This window comes from Athene noctua, chromosome 1 (genome assembly GCF_965140245.1).
Source record: "Athene noctua chromosome 1, bAthNoc1.hap1.1, whole genome shotgun sequence".
NCBI lineage: Eukaryota > Metazoa > Chordata > Aves > Strigiformes > Strigidae > Athene > Athene noctua.
The window spans coordinates 147197836-147221647 of NC_134037.1; the positions used below are offsets into that span (position 1 = coordinate 147197836).

At 39.0% G+C, this 23812-nt stretch overlaps 1 protein-coding gene across 7 annotated transcripts in view; it reads right to left on the reverse strand.

The window, feature by feature from the left end:
• Window positions 1-16758: 16758 nt before the first annotated feature.
• The window catches only part of DCAF6 (DDB1 and CUL4 associated factor 6), a 91683-nt gene continuing 84629 nt past the window's right edge, over window positions 16759-23812 (reverse strand). For all 7 annotated transcript variants that reach the window (XM_074900055.1, XM_074900070.1, XM_074900079.1 and 4 more), the window contains 4 exons: window positions 23073-23229; window positions 21435-21523; window positions 18836-18941; window positions 16759-17210 (listed from right to left, as the gene is read on the reverse strand). In XM_074900055.1, the coding sequence (XP_074756156.1) occupies window positions 17146-17210; window positions 18836-18941; window positions 21435-21523; window positions 23073-23229 (417 nt within the window). In that variant the 3' untranslated portion in view covers window positions 16759-17145. The remainder of the gene's footprint in view (window positions 17211-18835; window positions 18942-21434; window positions 21524-23072; window positions 23230-23812) is intronic.

A 23812-nucleotide genomic window follows, 5' to 3' on the forward strand; every position in this document is an offset into this window, starting at 1 on the left:
CAGATGGACAGTTTTATTCCATTTGCACTAAAGCTGACAAATATTTTGCAATTCTTGTTTAACTAAGACGAGCTCCAGATTCTTTCTCACCAATATTTAATTACATTAAATACTGAAATACAGTGTATTGAATCACATTAAATACAATGAAGTAAACTTTGTTTATTCCCAAGTTAATCACAGTGTGTTACTTTTACCCAAATTTAATCTGGACAGAATATTTTAAGTTTCACTGTCTTAAAAGCTCAGTATTAGAATTTGCTGTCTGTCTAACAGATGTTATAGCTTAAGGCCAGATTCTTCTCTAATCATCACACTTTCTCTAGAATTTATTGAGGCTCAAGATTGTAGCAGTCCACACAGTCCAGTCCACAGAAAGGTACAGCCCCACTAGGCAGGAGAGAAGGGAGACCTAGGTAGGTTTGGAGCTTCTGGGTCTCTTTGAAAACCCCACCACACAGTTGCTTCCGGCAGCTCTCACATTGCATTGTACAGACAACCTCAACAGTACCTGCATTCTGCATGCAGCAGTCCCCTACAGAAGTGTTTGGGTTTATCAAATCACATGTAATGAGGATTCTTCTGTCCATACTGCACCTCAGAGATAAGCCATCACAACATAAATAATTTCTTCTACCAAAATACTCCACAGTCAACAAATGCCAACATGAAGACACCTTATCCTGGAGTATCCACTTGCTACTACCCCACAACAGCCATACTACAGTGGTTGGGAAAAAGTTAAAAATCAAATGTGCAGTGCAATTTTGTTGATGTGAGTTAAAACCGAATTGTGTTTGAAAGTGGCTAACATTTTATTGAGTAATCACCCTTCTCACAGGGGGAAGATTAGGTGCCAAAGATGAGGGTACTCAGCTCTGGTGCTGCTCATTTCACTTGCTTCCTTACCCATTTGGATGCTGAAAGAGACACAGATTTAGGACTGGGTTTGCCACTGTAAAATCCCAGCCCCTGGGCATGCCTACCTGTAGCCTGCAAGTGACCTGAAAGCATAGTTGAGATGTATGCTGAGCTCTCCCTCGTATAGATGTCCCATCCTCCTAAGGCTGTGCAGCAACAGAACTACACAGTAAATGCTTTGCAGGGGAAATTGAGAGGTGGTGTCCCCTCCAGTTACTGCACACTGCAAATGAGAATGTGAACAGGTTACCTGGTAATTAACAGCAGAGTGAAAATAAGCATCAATCCATTTTTTCCCATTCTAACATAATCTCACATCTTTTTCAATCTGTGTCCCAGAAACCATCAACATAATAATTTTGTGAACTGTCATTGCTGTTAATCAAAAAAACGTGTGTCAAAGGCAAGACAGTTATGACCACCTTGAAATTTCTTCATGTTCCACATCTCCTAGGCGCGATGCTGGGGATCAGTTCTTTCCTTTAAATTAAAAAACAACCACCTCACTTTTCCCAGGGTTTGGTTTGGAAGATCTAACATAATTTGGAAAGCTGGCTTAATGAATTTGTAAAAAGAAAAATGGAATTTTCTTACAGTGCTTTTGCCTTCTCAGTAATTAATAGATCTAAGTAATTTTAACTGGATATGGTTTTTTGTCTTGAGTTTATTTTCTTCTATTGCACAGCCAACTCATAACTGGCTGTTGATTTATTCAAAGCCCTTCAGTATATTTGCAAGCTTCTAACAAGAAAATGTGTTTTCTCCACTAATAATTCTTGCAGAAGGTAATTTGGATTATTAAATGTTCTCCAAGCCCACTTTCCTATGGTTTATGAGCTCTTGCTAGCCTCAGTCATCTGGAGAAAAATGACTGAGATGCCTAAGACTCCAGTAAACAGTACTTATTAGTAGCTACAACAAGCCACACAAGTAATACCATTGAGAGCTCAGTATTTTGAGACCAGCAGTTATACAAATTTTACACTAAAATGTTTCTGTAAATTATAAATAAAGTCCACTGGGATTTTTTTTAAGAATGAGAATGTTTTTCCTGGAGAAAACATTAGTGGCATGGGAAGAGCTATGTGTTGACTGGGGACCAATTTTGCTGAAAGCTGAGATGGGGAGGTGACCAGCTGGCTCAGACGTTGAAGAGGCTTAGAAAATCCTATTCTTATGTGGCTGATTTTGGCACAAGCTTGCTGACTTGATCTGGAACCTTGTCTCACTGGCCAGCCACAACCAGAGGCGTTTTCCATTTTGCAACTTTTTGGCAGCATTTGTAAAATTGTTGATGTCTGAGAGTACAGTTGCTGATACCTTGAGTCAAGCATTGCAGACACTGAAGAGTCTCATATATAATATGCAAGGCATTATGTATACATATCTATAAACCCTTGTACTTCATCTTGTTTTTCTTCTGCTGTAAAGTTGGTGTTCATCTGCATCATTCAGTATATAATTATTTTTAATGTGTTCATTTCTTTAGCTATCATTGTGTAGCAGCTTTTGACTTGCACATTACACTTCATATTAGTTGTCCTCTGTGTTTGATACATCATTGTAGGAATACAATTATTTTTGGCTGGTGTCTCCACCACTTTGAGTCTTATAATGAAATTTAACCTTAAAACCATTACAACAGGATGAAACACTAAACAAGAAGCCCTCCCTTCCCCCAAGAATGGACTAAGACAAGAACAAAAGGAGTAATCATGGGTGATAATTGCATTGTCTCATTCCATATTCTTCTGAAATCTTATTACAGGTGTCCCAAGAAAACATGCATTATACAATCCAAGTAATGAAAGAGTAATTCTAAAAGCTAATTGTCTATAAAAATCTTCAGCTGATCCTTTACTCTTTGGAAATGGGGAGGTAATTGCATTGGTGTGCCAGCTCATGGGGATCGTCACTGGAATATTAAGTCCGGGTTCAGAGTACAACTTCTCTATTTTATAAGGTTTTGGAAGAATAAAACCATGTCAAAATATTGCAGCAAGAACATTCCAACGCAGAGATGACTTCTTATTCTATATGGGTCTATATCTGAAAGAAAAATGCATGCAAGATCCAATGGCTAAAAACTGATGAAAAATTCCATGGTCTGGGGCAGGAGGATCAGACAAGCTGATCATCCTGACACCTTCAAGTCTTAAAATCTATTAAACTGAAACACCAGTTAGGAAAATAGTAAGATATATTAAAGAATTCCTTCTAAGACACAGGAAACTAGAATGAGAAAAGGAAACGTATCACAGCTGGTTATGCACAAGTAATTTTTTGTTGCTCCATTGATCATCTTTCATGCCACAGTAGTTACCTTAAATTGCAATAGTGAGGTCATTCCAAAAGGTCTGTTCGAAGACCAGACCTGGAAATAGGCTCTCTGCCCAGCAAATCTTGTCTTTCAGCTACTGCAAAGACAGCAAAAGAAAGTGAGAAGAAACACTGCTGTTCACCAAGGGAAATCAGGATACCAAAGATATGATCTGAAATGCTTTCTGACTGGAATTTAACGCTGTGAAAGAAAATGCATCAACTCTGCTTGAGAGTGGCTGAAGAAAGTGTTAAGAAAAGAATATGAAACAATATTTTAAATTATCTGTTGTTTTTCCACAGCTTTTTTTTCAGGAGGAAATAATTAGGACACTAAATTTGGACTCCAGCCCACCACTCCTCACTGCCTCTGCTACCCCCATGGCCCCAAGTCGCTGGTACAACAGAAAGAGTCCGACAGCTGAAATGTGTAGGGAATTCAGCTGACATCAACACATTTCTGCTGAGAGGTATCAAATGAATGTCTAGATGCAGATCAGCAGTATAGACATTTAACAGTGACATTCCTATGTAGACATGTTTAACAGACCAGAAAAAATACACAGACTTGAAGTACCATAGGCATGCGTTTTATAGCAGAAAGAACCAACCATGCTCATCTCATGAAAAAGAGAAAAAAAACCCCTGAATTCAGTTATTACATACCTCCTGGGTAGACCAGTGCCATAATTGTTCACCTTTACAAATAAAACTATGGGCTAATAAGTATAATCCCTTCAGACTAAAATTCAATCTGCTTGGTGCTAAGGTAGAAGAAGAGGTTGCATAAATGTAGACGTATGTGAGAAAATGGTATCTAGGAATTTACCTTACTTGAAGATGAATCACTATGTATATACAAATCATTGTATATAAAATAGTAGTGATTTTTTTCCCCCCCAGGGGAAAAAAAAATTTAAAACAGATGCAGTAATTAATTTCTCAGTGATTTGTGTGAAATGCTACTGCCCCAGTCAGATCACACAACAGTCTCTGAAGTGCAGTCACAGTGTGAACAGTACAAAACTTAGAGAGATAACTGAAGATGACTGAAGAGTTGTTGAACTGATGAAGTGTTGTGTGTGGTTTAAAAAAACTTAACCTGATTGTCTTTTACTTTCACTGGAGTACATTGAGGATAAGGGCAAATGATCTTGTTATGCAAGAGAATAGCATTGTCTCCGAGTAGCCTGAACAACAGTCGTACTCATAAAAATTAGGAAAAAAAAAGGTGATCCCAAGTTTTGATCCAAATTTGGTTTGAGTAGGGTTTTTGATTCTATGCCTTTAAAAACTGGCAGTTTAGCAAAAATGTCAAGCTGCATAATTTCCCACTGACTAGAAAAATACTGCTGATGATCTCTCAAGTGAAACTGAGCAAAAATCCTTATCTCATGCAAACAGTAAGTATTTTTTTTTTCTCTGTGTTACATGATAAGAAAACAGGTGCATTCTTTGCATTTTATTGTATGCCAGACTGCAATATGACATTGGGAAATACCATTCTGACTGCTAGTTTTTAAGAGTTCCCCCCAGTATATATCTTGGTTATGGGATTGAACATTAATCTATAAAAAAGGCCTAGAATTTAATTACTACATGCTCAATATGGATTACTTAATCTGCAGATTCAGCTACACAAAATCCCTGAACACATCCCTCAGGCAAGGTGGTTGATAAATGAGTAAAACTGGCATATTTGTCCCGGACTTTTCAGGTTGTATCACACAAGCAGATGAAACAGAGGCCAGAACAAATGGACATATCCTACAGCCACTGTCCCTTACAGCTCAAAGCCATGGTCCTTAAAAGCAGTCCATCCATCAGCTGGTAACTGCTTCAGAGAAGAAGCAGAGATGGACTTGTGTCAGATTTTAATGGTACAGGATTTCTAATTGAATATGTTTATAGTGGGGCAGGACGCCCGAGTGGAGTCTGTAGAGAGTATTTATAACAGTCATCTTTTTGTATCACCCCTCTCCTACCCCTCCAGGAATAAAAATTAAGGAAATAGGAAACCATACTCAGCCTTGCATGGTTTAAGGTATGGAATTCTGAAGGGATTCTGCATTGAGGACCTTCAAGCAAAATGATACTAAAATTGTAAATGGATGATATTGAGAATAGAGACAGCAGAAATAAATGGGTGGTCAAAAATAGCTCAAAAGGGGCCTCCTTGGAGACCATAGGCTTGGTGTCCATAAGCACACTCTGACCTTTGGACAGCTGGCACACACACCAAGCACTGTCTTGCTGCCTAAATCACAGGCCTCCCAGCAGCCACCCATGTCCTCCGGCCCCGCTCCCTCATAGCCCAGGCAAAGCCTCCGCCGAAAGGGTGAGGGAGCTGGGGCGAGGGTCTCTCTCAGGCAGCTAGGACTCCATTTGCACAGTATTTGAAGGCTGAAGCTTCACAGTGTCACTCTGAGAGCTGAGATGTCAGAGCTGAAGTCCTTCCTTCCATCAGAAACTGGGAGAGACTACACTCCTCTATCTCAACACCTCCACCACACCCTGAAAAAAAAATCTGCAATTTTTTTTTCATAACAAGACCACGTGTTTGTGATCACAGACCACAAAGTCATGCATGCTGAATTAATGCAGAAAATGGAGGAAGCCTCTCTATGCTGCTGCTATTATGGGGTCATTTTTATTCACTCACTTGGAAGAAGGGCTGATTTTAACTCTTCCCGTTCCTGCCCTCTCCTGTGTTGTTTCTCCTTTGTCCATTAGCAAAGGGACCTTGCTGGTTCCACCATTTTACAGCTGGCTTTCTTACAAGCCCAATTCACAGACAAGAACTTTCAGGCACGACTTAGCAAATTCAGAGGACGCTGGTGGAAGCTGCTGATTGATTTTGATTCAAATGTTCATTCATTTACAGTAGATAAAATATAAGGAAGAGGAGTCAACTGAAAGGTGGATTCTGAAGAGCAGACCAAAATCACATCCCATCCTTGCTTCCAGTTGGGGAGTTTGCTTTTTCTACCTGAAAAACTCAGCTAGATCCTCCAGATGATGTTTAAGGATGACAGCTACAAATTATTACATAAAATAAGCTTGGGATCTCTGCATCATCCACCACAATTTTAACATCTAATACACTTATCGTGATGGTTTGCAGTCCTAGTGATACCTTGGTCTAGTTTCTTGAGCTACACTTACATTTACCAGATCTGGGAGATCTAGTTTACCTGAAATCATGAAGGGAAAGAACAACATGGATTTTACTGGTACATTTCATCTCTGAGAAGCCATTAAAATCATTAGACAAGAAATGCATTTTCAGTTGCCTCAGGGTTTGTGTTGGACCCCAGAGCCTAGGATGACTTACGATTAGGACTAAAAGTCGAGAAACACAGTAGATACAAGTGAATTCAACCAAAAGAATAAAATGTGTGCAGGGTTTCAGGTGGGTTCACTGAGCTCTTACTACAATTAGGAAATTGGGAAAGAGAAGTTCACTATGCTGTTTTTCCGAGTAAACAAAAAATATGTTTTGTTTTTCCTGAAGAGCCAATTCACCAATTCATAAGCTGCATCTTTTAGCAAATGAAGCTGATTTTCTTTTTAAAATGTTCTTGTAAAGCAAGGCAAGTGCATTAGAAATTGCTAACATTTATCATGGTAGAATAGTTAGATACTTTGGTTAAAAAAAAACAACCCACACTAATGGTCTCTCTTAAATAAATACTTTGAAATAAATAACTGGGGCTGTTGAACAAATGAAAAATGAAAACAGAACAAAAGATAAACCAAATATTATTAGTTCTGCAGGAAAATGGTGTCCAAATTTAGCCCGTGCAATTTTTGTTGGGAGAGAGGCTAAAATTAGCTCCAGCTAAACCAAGGCTCCTGTATCCTTGTCATTTAGGAAGTCTTTCAGTGACAGGCAAAGACTAGAACTGACAATTATTTGCAACAGAAAAAAAGAACAACAAAACAGAGGTTATAGGATGAGTTATTGTGCTCATCTGACAGCCCAAATGCAATGAGATGAGGCAGAAGTGCCCAGGCACTATTTACAGGAAGAATCATCTCTGGAAATAGACTTTCATTTCCCTTTGCTCTGTCATAATAAGGAATGTCAAATTTCTTTAAAAAAACAAAGGCATGGGAAAAGAGAAGGGCTCACTTCCTCTTCCTCAGAAAATGAAAATATGAGTAAGAACTGAAATACCTGGCTGCAGTAAATATTTGCTTGCTCAACCTAAAATTTATTTACAGTTTTGGAAGTATGTAATGCATTGTTCATAATCCAATTAGTTTATAGGAAGTAATGCAGGTCTGTTTAATAAATATGAATTCTTTACCTTTAAATGGTGATAAATCTGTTATCAGCTCTGATGCACCCCAAAGGAGCTAATGTGAGATACCAGTAAAACAGGAAAAATTTAGGAAAATCTGCAAGTGGAAAGCAGCAGTATAACTGAGCAGTGAAAGAAAAAGGTGTCACACAGAAATTGTCCGTAGATTGTGGATACTGAGGCATATCGTGTTTCTGAAAACAATCTTGGAAAACAAATTTAATATAACAACACAACTGTTATGAACTTAACACTGCACATGGTATAAAGGAAACACAATAAATGTGGTTCGCAAAAAAAAATTCCCCAAAGCAGTAATCGTCTAAAACTAATTTGACTTTTTATACACCTGTGGTGCTGGTTATTTTTTTGGTGGTTTTGTTTCGTTTGGGTTTTTTTTTGGTGGTGGTTTGTTGTTTTTTTGGTTTTTTTTCTGGATTTCTGCCCTTAGATACAGGATCCTATTTGCTCAGGTTTTGTGTACTCCATACAGCTGGCTGACAAAGTATACACTCTCCCTTACGAGAAATGTTCTTGATAAAACATGGTCTTGAGCCATATTGGAACAAGATGTTTCTTCTTTCCTCTTTTAATTTCAAACTGTTTTGCGAACAGAAAATTCCAAGGACATTTTGTTTTGGAAACATTTCTGTAACGAAATATGTTGCCTGTGTTCTGAGAGGGGTTCAGTGATTCCAACAACATCAGTTCCAGATTGCAGCTGCCTGAGATCCCAGGTCCTTGGCTCTGGGTGTATCTAAGGTTGCCAAAGAGCTTAACTTCCCAGCAAAATGGGACACCCTCCCTGTCTCAACTGGCTGCTCCCAAGAAAGGGCTGGGGGAGCACCAAGTCCCTGGCTCAGGGCAAGCCATGAGGCTTTCAGGCAGGCTTAGATTACATGGGAGTTTGTTGAACCCTGCACGTTTTATGGCTCAGTGAGCAAATCTTGGAACAAATTAAAATTTTAAATTAAATTTTGTTTCTGACTGGATCTCTTCCCTGCTTTCCCATTGCAGAGCTTCCCACGTGCCAGCTCGGCCACCCGGGGAGATTTCTGAATCTGCATGTCTGGCTGTGGGGTACCACCCTCTGAGGCAGCTGAATCCCATCCATCTGCCACTCTCCAGCATAGAATTTAGCCCAGAAGTTGTGTTTTCCTTAAGCACACCCCATCCTCGGCAGTTACCATGGCAACCCAGGGACAGACTGTCAGATGCCAATCCTGCTACAGCTCCACTTCTGTCAGGATACAGCTGAATTACGAACAGACGACTTAGTGTAAGTGGAAGATGTTTTATGGTTCTAAACTGACTAAACAACTCAAGTCATACCTACACAAACAAACCATGTTCAGAGCTGTTATTCCCGTATCAATCACGAGTAATTACATTTTGTACCAGCCTTTCTACATTTGCTGTATTGAGATAAAGCCCTAGGAGCACACAGTTTTGTTATCACACAGATCACCAAGCAGTGTATCCATGCAGCAACAACGCTACTGATGGTTTACCAAGAAATACACTCGCTCCCTTGCTTCAAGAGAGAGTTCGAAGTTGCCAGGGTGGAGGAGGGGCATTAAAGAATCTGAGTTGCCTCCTGTTTTTAAAAGGCATGATGTACAGGCTGGCGGAAGGGGGCTTACTTCAGGAGCCTTAAACAGTCTGAATTCTGGTTTTATTAGTAGGCTGTTAGGGTTTGATAAGCAATTTCTTTCCCCCTTCATGCTCAATTTCTTTATCTGAAGGAGAATTCTGTCATTCTGACATTCTTTGTAAACTAGATCTAACAGCATTTTAAAGCAAAGCTGTATAGAAGCTAAACATTAACATCATCACTGCTTATGTCATCACTTCAGGTGATCCCAGAGCACTGTCAGAAGAAGATGGCAATGTTCAGCTCAGAGTGCCACATGTTGCCTGAGCATCCCCTGTTTACTCTCTGGTTGCCAGCAAACTTAGCGATATGCTTCAAAACCCTGGTGGGCATGAATCCAGGGCACCAGAGCCAAACAGAAGAGACTCCCGGCCTCACTTTCCCATCTACTCTTTCTTCAGTAATATATCCTAGTGGATGTCCCATGTTTTTCAACCTGCAGTTTCACTGAGATGCCAGTTACCTTCTCACAGAAATGAGAAAAGCCTTTTTCTCTTCTAGACACATAGCACAGTACAGTTTATTTTCCTGCATAGCTCTGCAACTCAAAATTGCTTTCTTACAGCCGTGCCATACAGCCATTACACAGCAACACAGGAGGCTGCATTAATCTGATAATTAGCTTTTAATGCGGGATAACCCCTGCCATACTGCATGTAGTAGGAAATTGGAGCATTTTCCTGCAGCTCTGCTACACTTAACTGTCTTTTCTACAGCACCCCTCTGTTTTTAGACTATCCTTCAGTGAACCAAAAATGACTGCTTTACTGAATATATTCTGCTTCCTTGGGTCTAATTCAGATTTTCATTTATCTTCACCTTGATCTCTTACAGCCGCTATCTGTCTGCTTTCCCGGGAACGAACTGGGGGGGCGGTGGGGAAGTGGAGACCTTTCTTCTGCTCTCTGCCCAGCTGCAGACAGTCCAAAGGGCCACAGATCCAGCTACCCCTGCATCTTGGGCTCACTGTCTTACACCTTCTCAGTCCCTACACCAAACTGCTTGATAGATAGCCAGTGAACCAAGGTGAAAGAGATCATGAGAAGAGGGACAAGAGGAATAATTTCTCCAATTAAATGATGAAGCTCATTCAGTTTCTCCTTTCTGTATCTTTTGCCTAGCTCTCCTCTATAAGAGCATGTAACAGAACAAAATTAGATCCTCCAGATTGCAATCAAATCTATTCACCGCAGTGATGTGAAATTCATGTGACGTGAATGAAGCTGAATGTCTGAGCGATCACATGGATTTTCTGTGTGGTGGGGGAAATTGCGCAACTGCCCCCACCGGTGGCACCCACATACCCAGGGAGCTGCCAGAGAGGGGACATGTGGTGTGGTTGTGAGGGGTGAGGGGCTGGGAGTTCCTCCTGCCATGGTGAGGGGGTGTTGATAGAGGCAACCACTGTAGCTCTGTCTCCCTGCATTGGGACCAAGCTATCGGGAGGGCTGCACTTTTCAATGCACTCATTGCACAACCCTTACGTGCAATGATAGCGGATGCACACTATAATTATTTTTTTAAAGAAAAAAACCTCACTTTTGGAGAGCATTTTGAAGTGAGTCTTGTATTTTACATCCTTGAGGCTGTAAAGCCTCTGTAGTATGACCAACATGGCCAAATGGCTTTCTCACAGCAGCTAACTTTATCTTAAAAGCTGTATTGACTTAAAGATTTACAGAAACCTTCCTTGCTCTTTATAATCCTGGGTAAAATAAGCACAAATTATTTTAGAGTACAGTATATTCTCTTTGAAATGCTCATGAAACGAGACAGGTAGCAGTCCCAGACACCTTTTTCCATGGACAGAAGTGCTGAATCAGCTGTCATGCCCTCAGAGCTAGTAACTGACAACCGTGACAGCATTAAGTCAGCAAGAACTGAAGTGAGCACCAACTCATCTTGTACCTGCTACCAAATGGCCATCACACTCTGAGGAATAGAAATCCAGTCTATCAATTTGGAAGGTGTGATATTCTACTCACCATAAGAAGTACCTTGTATTAACTGTTATTCCTCTAGATAATTTAAAAATTACAGGTTCATTTTTAACATACGTTGTTTTTAATCAGGTTTCTTTAGATAAGCACAGGGACCCAATACAAAAAATGAAGAGCAGATATACAGGAAATGTTATGTATAAGGTAGATAAGGAATATCAGAGTCTTGGCACTGGTGAATCTTTCTCAGTGATGTATCTATCCCTGGAAACAAATGAGAACTGGAGAACAAAAAGGCCAATTAACAATATACTAATTATAGAACATAAACCAGCTGTATTCAGTTAGAAACAAAGAGCCGAGTAATTACTAGAAGACTTGGGTCTATGATAGTTGGTTTTGAAGGTGCAGAGTGAGGCCAGAGCTCTTGGTCACGGGGCCATGGCATTGCCATAGCTGCGCCAGAGCAGTGGAGTGAGATGGTCAGTGCACACCGACGTAAAGGCACATTTACACTGGACTCAGAGGGGACATCAGGGTATCCCATGAGAGAGGAAAACAATAGAGCATGGAGATGAGTGCACCTGAGGTGTACACATGCATTCCCCCAACTGTTACAGAATAGGAGGTTCGCTTTATTTGTTTTCAGAGCATCAGGGCCCTGGGAAGGTCTAGGGCACAGCACTGTCCACTGCTGCTAAAAATTCACAATGACAACTCTTAACCTTTTTGGCACAAGCTTCACCACCCATGTTTGAGAAGTTAAGGCAGGGAGAGAGCCTTTGGGTTCACAAGGAGACAGGGAATTAGGGAACTGAGGTGAGGACTGTGAAGCTACTGGCGATAAAGGAGCTGGAGGGATTTTGGGGACTTGCCTTTGGCCTGCCTTGCTGGCTGGGCAAAGGCAGTGCCCAGCTAATGAAAAGAGCCTTGCTCCTGATCCCCACAACCCTGTCTTCCTCCCTCCCTCTCTCCTTCTGTCACTGCTCACCAGGACTAAAACTAGGCAGCCAGACTGCATGGTAATATGGGCAAGTCAGGACGGAGAAAATACTAGAAATGGGGTCTGAGCATTGAATCATCCCAGAGGGGATGATCTGCAGTGCTGCTTGAGAACAGCTGCAAATCCCCTGGGATTTGTTTTCCAGTTAGTTACAAAGCCCATTAACAAACTCTATTTAGAGGGTTTTTCACTTAAGTGAGACTTTCCTTAAGTAGTAGCCATCATCTCTGACTTGGATAGTGAAACTGTCAAATTCCATGAATTACACTAGTGTACAACCCTCCTCCTGAAAAAAAAAAAAAAAAAGCAAACATGGTAATATGGTGAGTCACCATTGAAAAAAAAGAGCAAAAAGGGAGCTTGCTTTAAGAGTAACATATGCCTATTTTTTTCCAATCAAAACACCTTGTTGTTTTTTAGTAGTTTTATAGTAGTAGTTGGTTTTTGGACTTCAGTTTGCTCTACCAGGAAAAGAAAATTAATCTACAAGGAAGCGTTGATAGACATTCTTAAAAGGCACTGAGAAGGTAGATGGCACCTTTTCATCAAAAGAACAAAGCAATTGCAAATAAAAGGAACATTTAAAACTAAGGAAAATAAATCTCTATTACCCTAAAAAATAACTCAGACTCAACAGTAGAGAATGTCACTGAGAAAAACTGTATGCTTACACAGATAAGGGCATTTGGGCATGTTATAATTAATGAAAATAGCTTAAAATTGATTTAACTCCACATTTCAAAGACTTAATCAATCTCTGTTTAAGCAGGGCAGATGACCTCACACCTGCATTCTGTGGCATTTCCTGTACTTCAGCTGAGGCTTCTAGAGTTGGCTTCTTGTAGGGGTGTGACTGTGGACCAAAAGGAACATGGGCTTTGACCTAACAGGTGCTAATTGGCACCTTGTTTTTCAAAAGTGCTGTCAAGCTGGTCCATGAAACTGCAGCATGGAGTATGCCCAATGATTGATAATGGTCTTTGCAGTAGGCCTGAGCCTCAGAGACTGAACCTGGCTCAGTGGTATTTTTCCATAAAAGAAAATACTTTGTAGACATGACCACTCAGCTTTCTGAAGCAGCATCTCTGAGCATTCTCCTATCCCTTACACACAAGCACACACGCACTTCAATGATAGCTATTTTGCTTGTGCAAGGACAGGGAAACCTGTATTAAACATTTACTTCTGCAATTTCTTCCTCAGAAATATCCTCTGGGATGCTCTGAAATCGCTTAGGACATGCACAATAATCTACTGTAACATTTTATTCAAGCTATATTTATCTACTGCTTAGGTAAGAAAATTTCACTACAAAGGTGATGTAGGATGTTGTTAACGAACCTTGTCCTACCTCCGTCAGGGAAAGGCATGAAGAACTAGAACTTCAGCAGATAGTGGTTTGAACAGGCTCAGCATCTTTAATGAGATTGCTTCCTATGGCGACTATCTGCCCAAGCTTTGACACGCCAAATTATTTACCAGGAATTGTATCAACACATCAAAGAAGTTGCTTTTGGTCTTTGCAATGCTCTTAAGAAATATCCTTCATAGAGTTCAATATCTGAAGAGATATGTGCTCTTCCTAGGATGTGAATATTGACAGCAAACTGATGAGGGACAGAAGGATCAACTTGAGCATATGTAAAATCTTCAGTTCTCAAAGCAGGAAAATAAGGTTCTCCCCATGTTCTCACTCCCTGTCCTGTCCATCAAATTTGGGCTGTTGTTAGTGTAATTAGAAACTGAAGGTTTTGGCTGATGTTTTAGTGGCAAGTTAAATCAACCGGTCATTTGATGCTTACCAGGTGTATTATGGTGTGTTGCTTGTTGGTCTTTTCCTTTCATTGGCTTACTTAAAAGGAAGGACGATGGTCTCGAGTACTGCATCGCTATTAGCGTGAAGTACATCCCCCGATTGCGTTTCTGCACACAAGGACACGTGCTTCTACAAATGCAGCGCGAATGGTGGCACTAGAGGGAGCTCCTGCAGCATCACCCACTTCGAAGCCCCCAGTCTGAAATCAGACCCCGATCACAAGATTTGCTTCTAAAATTGTGAGGTTTTGGATTGTGAGTTGGTTTATTACTTAATTAACTTCTGTGCACATTTGAGTAACATTTTCAAATTTTCTTTTGCTACTACAAACTAGAATTACCATCATCCCTCCTGCTCCTACCAACAGCTCCTATTATTGCACGGTTCTAGGAATTGAGACTTAGTTCATTACCTAAACGTTTATGAAAAAAAACAAAACAACCAAACAACCCAAACGCTATGGGTATCTTGAAAAGCTTCATTGATATTTGAAAAAAATCTTCCAAATATTAAATTTTTACCCTTATTGAGATTCAACCTTCCTTTTAATCAGTAAACCCACAGCTAAGCATCTAGAATTAAAGTTAATATTTAGCCTTTGAATAAATAAGAGAGCTTTAGGGAATTATGTGCTTATTGGGGAACTCTGAAAAGACGAGATTGTGGCTTTTGGTTTATATTGTATGCTCTTTGCTGGCAATTGCTACAACTACAGCAAAAGTGGCAGAAGTAGCTTTTTTACTTTTAGAAAGACAGACATCCAGAGTGATGACTTATAAAACCTCTCCAGGGAAGAAGAAGGATATCTTCTCCATATACCTATTTGAGAAAAAATTGATTTTCAAAAGGCCAAATTTTCTAAATAGAGAGTCAGGCTTCTGTAGAAACACCATGGTCATTCTTTTTGTAAGCAAATACATCTCAAATATAATCTAGGAGAGGCCCTAACAACCGCATCAAGCGTTGTGTTTTTCTATTTTGTTCACAGAACTGCTCAGGATCCTTAGCTGTGGAATAGGTCCATCAATGCAACAGATGCCACACTGAACAGAAACACAGCTTTATTTCTCTTAACTGCTAACAGCTAAACTAGAGCAGACAATCCTACTTATAGATATGCTAAGTACACTATATTTATTTACTGTATAAATCTTTAAAATCTAATGAGAGGAGTACTGTTCTGTTACCACAATTCAAGGGTAGTTTACATGTGATAGTAAAAGTATTACCCAGTGCAGCACTATGAGCAGCAGGTTTTGAATAGTTCTAGACCACAGTGTTCCCCCCTCCCCAGACAGGTGTACCACAACATCATAAAATATTCTTTCATTTCTTGCTGGTCTAAAAATTCTTGCTCAAAATGGTATGTCATAAAGGAAAATAAATGTTTTTCTCCCTTCTCCACCATGAAGGCCACTTGTTCCTTCTTGTGTCACCAGAAAAGATGAATATCCATATCAGCCATTACCTATTACTTTCACTTCACACCTTAAAAAAACAATTTATGCTGACTACTTTCACTCTACCTTGATCACAGTAGAAGTCCTCAGATGCTTACTAGATTTCCGTTCTCTGTTGCACCAACGTCCGCTGGGTGTGAAGTTTCACGTTTTCCACAACACTCCAGTGTTCCAAGATATTTATTATTCTCAGCACCCTCTGCCTCCAAAACCTTCTCCCACCCAGTTATTTTCTCATTTCCTAAATTACTTCACTGGATCACTTTCAAAGCTTCTATACTTTGCTCCTCCTCAGTAATTTTCTATCTTCTCCTTTATAAAAAAAAAAAAAAAACCACCAGCCAAGTACCTCTGTCCATATCCTCCCACTTTTCCTCTTCTTGCTTCCTTGCTTGAAGTGTCTTCACCATTACTGCCAGTTGAGTTCCTTAATTCCCATTTCTCTTTCCTCACAAATCTCTCTTCATCTTCTCAAATAGTTTTATTTTTCCCATCTCCCACTGTTTCTGTGGTTTATATCCCTTCTGCAAGCCTTTTCAGCCTGCCTACATTGTGAATCAGGATATCAAAATATTGTGATAATGTTATTTAGACTTCAGTATGTGGAATTCTTTTTGGTGATGTAAGCAAAGTTTGTGAAGATTGTGTGATGACTGTATATTTCAAAGACAACAGGGTAATGAAGCCTCTGGTACCCTCATCCATCTGATTTAGAATTCTTCCTGGCATTCTGTAATTCCCAATGGAGCCTCTCAGCATCTTGGCCAAAATACCCATTGAACAAAGCTGCTTTTTTCCCTGCTCCATTTTCCTTCCTTCACTTCCTCTTCCCCATTGCCATCCAAAAATGTATGGAAAAAGTGTAGAGCCTGTTACAGCGACTGAACTGCCCTCCTTCCCAAATAATTACTCCCAGGAAGTAACGCACAGGAATTTTCAAATTCATGTTCCCTTGCACTACATTTTCTCTGTTCTAAATCCAGTGGAACAGCGGATATATCCGCTCTTGTTGCAAAGAACACGTACTCATGGATCTGTTAGTGAAACACAACTATTTCCCCAGCAGTACAGATTCAAGCATGGAGAACGTTTAGTGGCACTACAATAAGACTGAGGGAGAGACAATTTTGCATAGGTAGGTGTGGGTTACACCCATGGAAATGCAAGAACCAAGAGGCATGGCGTCTCAAAGTCATGAGAATCCCAGTGCTCACTGTAAGAAATAATTGTTTTTCACTTCACAAATATTGTAGGGAAGAATGCAAATCAAGGCAGTAATGGGGTTATAGTTGCAAGGTGAAAAAATCAATGGTTGCACAAAGAAAAAACACAAAACTATTTAAAACAACCAAATCTTTTAATTAGAAAGCAACGAACATGCAACAGCAGGTATAGAAATTTATTTGAACCAACGTTTTTACTATAATGAAAGTTACTTTAAAACATTGATCCAAGCTCCCACATTTGCAGGTTAAGGAAAATATTGCACTTTGCATCTTCTAGCACCCCTCATACATGGCAAAACATTTTAAAAACATTTTTGCTTGTTTTACTTGCACACTCTCCCAAAGTCATGCACACAGTCATTCAAAAACAAAACGTTAGGTTATCCAAAAGCAATACTTTAGAATTGCACTAAAGCTCTGTAAGGAAAAATATAATTAATGTCTTATACAAATTCCATTAAATTCCATTAACGTCTAGGTGCTTGCACACAACTGCCCGTTACTCTTCATCTTCGTTTTCATTTTCCTGACCAGATCCTTCTGATCTGTCACCTTCCAATCGGTCTGTAAGACACAGAGATACATTTAGTAAGGAGAACTTCTAAAGTTTTCAGGTTTTGGTAAATATTTATTGTGTACAGTCTCCCTGGGCAATATACTATACAACATACAGTGGTTGTGGGCTATATGGAAAAAGAATGTCAATATGGACTGACGGTGGAGATTTGGGTAGAAATGTTACCACAAGAAAGGAGAACAGGAGAAAATCCCTAAAGGATTTCCAGGCATAAAAGTGAAATTTGTGTACAGAAGGAGAAACTTCTTAGCTGCTAACTGGCTGCCAGCACAGGAAGGATGAATGCAAGCATAATATTAAAAAGAGATGGTGAATACAGGGGATTGAAACACTGTTTTGGGGAGCTAAAACTAGAAGAGCTGCATAATTTCACAAAACTTATATACGGCAGAAAACTGAGGAATTGCTATCTATCACTATCAGCAAAAGTATCTTTCGATGTAAATGTTTAGAGAAAGGCAAACACAGAAAAGTGCAAGGGAACATGATTGGCTCAAGATCTATCACTGGAACAACATGCACTGTCAGGTTAAGAAATACTCCACCCAGCCATAACACAGATTTTTGCTGAACCTGTTGTAACTCAAGTATTGGGCAGTTCAAGTATTTTACTACAAAGAAATCATAACAAATGAAGAAAAACCTAAACTAATACATTCAGTTACAGCAGTGGTGAGGCACACCACTGGGCTGGATACAGTGGCATCCTCCTGACTCTCTAATTGTCACAGATCAGTGAGAGATGCAAGAGGAGCAGCAGCATCTGCCAGGCAGAGCTTCCTTCCTACCTACCTCATCACTATAAGCTCGCTGCTCTGCCCTGCCAGTGCTGGATTCCCCACATTCAGTATCTACAGTCACTTTCACCTTCATATACAGTTCTGTTAGGTTTCTGACCCGTATGTCATAGCAGCCTCCCAAAACTTCTCCTTGCTTTCTACCCAGTATGTCTCTCCATTGTCCTACACCTTCAGTATCAACCCATGCAGTCAGCTTCTTCAGCACTAACATCCAGCAACACCAGTTCCCAATGATTCTCCACGCAACCCCTCATATCACCAGTGTCAGTGCCTAGGGAACTGCCCCTTCGCTGACTGGACATCCTAGTACCTGCTGCCACAGGAACAGCTGCCAGTGGCCTCATTAGTATCTCCCATAGTCCTGTATCTTCACACTCTCCTTCACCCCTAGACAATTCCAAGCCCACAATGACAGTCAGTTTATCTTACAACATCTTCCAGGCATCCCCAAGAGCTTTCCCATCACACAGTACTCCCCTTAAAGATCATTCCTTATTGAAGAGATCATTCTTTAGTACTACATTACAAATAAGCTATTTCAGGATGGCTAGTATGGTAACATCTAAAAATATATTTTGCTCTTTTATAGCTCTTTGTTTTGAGGGAAAAAAATAACGGCTGCAAAAACACTGCAAGTCTCACACTAAAGAAACAATTCCCAAGTACTTCTATTAGGAGACCCTCAAACAACACTTGAATCTTCTTGCCAACCCCAAGTGTAGTCACAGACAGCTGAAGATCTTGATGGTTCCCCAATCCATCTGATATTTCATAGACCAGCATGGTGGACAACCTCTTCAGAAGTCTCTCACCTGCTCTTATATGATTCAACGAAGCCAACATTCGTAACATAAAAGAAGCTGGTACAGTAATAGTGTTTCTGGTCTCTTCCAGCATTAATTCATTACGTGTTATAACCTGGAGACAGGGAAGGGGAAAAAACAGCATCAAAAGTAAACACCGTACTGCATCAATATGGGTTTGTAGATATGAAGTTCCTATGCAAGAGGCATTTACAGAGTCCAAAACTACAATAAGGGAGCAATATTTTAATAATTACTGTCAAATACAGTTACACCAATTGTATGTGGTAAGAAAAGTCAGACAGTGGACTCTGCCTACAGATAACTAATTGTCTAAAGAATATTCTAGTAAGATCATCATTCTGTTGTCCACATGTATGGTAGATATTAAGATGAGCAATTGAGAAAGAATTTTGGAAATGAGATCCTGCACAAAATATGGAGGACTGGTGAGAGAAAGTGCTCTTACAGACGGCAACTGTTGTAGAGAACAAAGTTCTAGCACCGGTGCTGGCCAAGAATGTGGGAAGTAAGAGATGAGGTTACCCTAAACTCCTACCTTCGTGCTGCTTGAAACTTGGAGAAAATCCAAGGAACACAAGCAATTACTCTATCCCAGTTCAGGAACATTCTTAAGCTCTATAAATCTTTCTAAACACATCTACAGCTTGCCTCTAAATTAGTTGAGAGCTAGATCCTACTGTCTTTTCCTTCTGTTTCAAGGAAAAAAAAAAAAAATCACGAATACTTCCAGATTTTTTGCCTTCTTCCTTTCTCATGGTACTTCCTTGCCATCCTTCTTTCTTTGCCATTAAGTTTTAATCCCACACCTCAGCTTGTCTCTCAGCTTTTAGACTATGTTCTTTCATTATCACTAAGCATAAAAATTCCTTTAGAGTTGGTGACAAGTTCTGACCATAATTCAGTCCTTCCTCCCAGATCAGATGCTTAAGGCAAGAAAATAATGCATTTCTTTTTCTCCCCAAGACTCCTTCTCAAGCCTGTTCCTCTTGTGAGAAACATGTTCTTGTAAATGTCTGCACTGGCCTTCTCCTAGCCAAATCAAAGCACCTCTTTTCTGTCATTCTCATCTGTTTACCAGGCACTTTGCACAGCTGATCATTCCCTAAAAAGAAGCAAACTGAGAAGAACAGCATTCTGACTTTTTTTCCTCTTTCACCTCCTATTTTTACAGTGCATCATCAGTAACACCCTTTTGACAGCCTGCTTCTGATGCTTCTTCTCTATTCAGAGATTTGTTCCCATCCCCGCTGTGTTTTCCTATTCACTAGGGTCACGGCCTCTCTTAATTTTAAATACAGTTCTACATCCATACTGAAATTTCCACAAACACAAAGCTTTCTCCCTAGACCTTCCCTTCCATGGAAAATTCATTTCAGATATGCTGGGCATTTACTCCAGCCAAACTTAACATGAGGAAACGTCTCCCATCTCTTGGTACAGAGATTAAACTAAAAACCAGAAAACACGTAACGTTACAAAGCAAAAATTTCTGAAAATTCTAAATTTTTTATTAGAATCATTAAATCTCTAAATAATTTGTCATTATTAAAAATTATGTGACAAAAATATCACTACAATAATTACTTTTGGCACACATTTATGTTTAGCAATATTTCTCAATCCCAAAGGCTCCAAAACACATCATAGATTAAAACTACCATACAATATACAAAGAAGAGTCTCTTCAGTAAGTGTTACTATTGCTAAAATAATGGAAGATGTTCAAAACTCACAAGTGGATGGCTTGGGTTTTTTTCTGGGAGAACTGGGGGGGAGGGTGGATAAGGATTGTGGCTTTGTTTTAAATATATATAGCACAAATACAGAGAAATAGTAATTAAAAAAACCAGTCTACTATATCACTGGTGTCCAAGAGATTGCATAAAAATCCCCAAACCACCCCACAATCAAATCTGCCCTAACATATTACTTACAGAAGAACATCTAACATTTTAATGAATTACGTTACGTAAAAATCATTAAACTATTATTATTCTTAAGTCAACAATATGATCACCATAGGCCAGTTGCTGTATACATTGTTATTGCTTAGAGGGTATGAAAACAACGTGTTAGATAACTTCACATAATTTTACATATGGTCTTTTATAACTGATTGGACTTGTAAAGTTCGCTTTATTCCGTGAAGTTCCCAATGGCAATCTTAACATTAACTCCCTTTTATGCCACAGAATATTTAATAGGATTGATTTTTGCACTCCCTGTTCCATATATCACTATTTCCTTCATCAATTTATTTGTTTAAAGACAGGCACTACCTTAATTTCTTAATTCTTGTCAGTTTTCCTTCTGTATCTGACTGTTCATACTTTTTCCAACTTCTTTCATGTACATAATACCAGATTATATCGTATAATTTCTAGGGGAGTTAACGAAATACAAAGTGCCTCTGTGTGCTGCCAATGATATGAACATTAGCTATTATAAAGAGCAGCTTTTTATTTGTAACTCACTTGTTGAATATTAAATAACTCTGTTAATTCAATATCGGTAATTAGCACCAAAGGCTTTTACAGAATTGGAAGATGCAATATTACTGTTAAAAAGGAGGAAAGGTCCTTACCTCATCTGCAAGTTTTCTGTTAAAAATCTTTGATTCTTCCAATGGTGACCAAATTTTTATATCATAATCAATACCCGAAGAGGCCAGAACTAGAAGTAAGCAATATTAATTCTAAATTAAATGTGTTATGTCTTTATCAGTATTTTCGACACTTAACTGGAGTTAAAGAAAAATACTTCACTGGAAGCATTTACTTGAAAATGTCAGTTCCCATGCTGAACATACAGCTATGTAATTATTGTCTCCATAGGAGATCTGAGCTATAGATTGCATATTTTTTAATATCTGAAGAAAACACACGTAAACATCAACAGCCTCCTTTTTTAAATAAAAAAGGCACCAGAATATACATAAGATAGGAGTAGAAAGTAAAAACAAACCCAGCTACTACTCACTCATATTTCTGCTGATGACCTGGTAAGTACATGCATTAATAACGAAGCCTTAGGATTTGTAGACCCAAATACAAGGACAGAAGCAAGATAATTTCAAACCTATTTTGACATTTAATAATGTCAGTGCATTTCACGTAAATTTATGTGATATTCAAATACAAAGAAGCAATAGATGCTCTTATAAAGACTTGTTAAAATATGGAAAACAAAAAGTTGCAAAACATTTCTCTACATCATTGCTCAATACACCTACAGGAATAAAATTGCATAGAAAGATCTCAGTAACTGGTAAACTGTACAAGATTAACTGTCTTATAAGGACTATGATCTCTTCATTACATTTTCAGTGTGTTACAGGGAGACAGTCACACTCTGTCAAGAAATACATAAAGCTACAGGGCATTTTGAAAGAAGCTTCCAAAAAAAGCATCCAACCCAGCCACACACTCTAAACATGTACAGAAACACAATTTCAATTAAGCATTGAAAAGTTTGAGACTTATCCAATGTAGAGCAGTATTCCCTGTTTCAACAAACTGTCCAAAAAACCCCCAGCTTCTTCTGGTATTATTATAACAACTTTATTTGCTTGACTGTTACTCTACAGCCATATAAGCTATGAAAAAAGAAATAACACAAATACTTTCTTTGACTGTGTCAGAAGCTGCGGAATGATTCAGATTTTCCATCTACATGTCACACAACATATGATTCCTTCTACTATTTTAGTCCATCTTTTCTATAAATATGTTCCCCTAAATACAAATTAATAGAATTTCTATGTATTTTATTCATTCTTCTAATCTCACAAAGGCAGTGATACTGAGACACCCACTTCACTCAATTCTTTCGAACGGAGCCCAGTGGAGACCAGATTCCAATATCAATTCCCAAAGTGTTGCTGGCATTTCGATCATCCCATATTTCCTTCATTAGTGTCACAGAAAACATTTAATGTATTGAGGGGACCAAGAAATGGAGATTCTTCTTACTACATCTTAACTTTCTATAAATACTATGTCAGTAATGTTTTCATTCCAAGATGTTAATGATAAAGGAGGTTTTAAGGGCCAAAGGTTATTAGTAAAAGACAAAATTAAAAGCAATATTATCTCATTTATATAGGAAAAATAGTTCATTAATCATTATAATGCTCTGCTGAGCAAAGAATTTAAGACTGAACTTTAAAATGCTTTACTACAGATAACCTGAACATGTAGACTGTGAAAAATTATCATCTTACTTGGGTCAAATGGATGAGGCTGAAGACAGTTCACCACATGATTATCAGCTTCCAGCAGCATGAGATGTTCAGCAGTATGTCGATCCCATATAAAAATATGGCCACAGTCTGAACCACTCATGACAAAGTTAGATCCCCAAAAATTGGCTTCCTTTATCTGCAGTAAAACCAAAAATAACAATTACTTTATAAGTCCAGCTTGGAAAGCACATCAAAGAGTATACTCCTATTTCTGCAATAAGACTGCCTCTGAAGTAAAAGCTGTGCAAATGCACAAATGCAGAAACAACTTTTAAGAAAATTTAAAGGAAACATTTAAAGAAAAATCATCAAAAAAGAAAATTCAGAAGGTTAAAGATCTCCAGAGCAAAGTGGCTGCTAACAAAAAAAAAAAAAAAAAAAAAAAAAAAGGAGAGGAATCGGGGCAGACTGAGCAGTCTGGAACTAAATGACAGCAGATTTGCACTTTCCAAAGTGATAAGAATGATACTGGAGACAAGGGTACGTGAAACAGTTTTGGGGAAGAGTTCAGTAAATTAAAGTAAGTGACAGGCTAATCCCAGGTCAGGATTTTCCACTTACAGATAAAGAAGAGACAAGACAGAAGCTTATGAAAACTGGGGGGTGGAAATTAACTAGGTCTGACAGATAAAAAGGGGTCATGAAATCAAACGCAGGAATTTTTTCTCCCCCCTCTATAATCAATCAGATAAAACTTTTTAGTCCAAGGCCCAAATTGA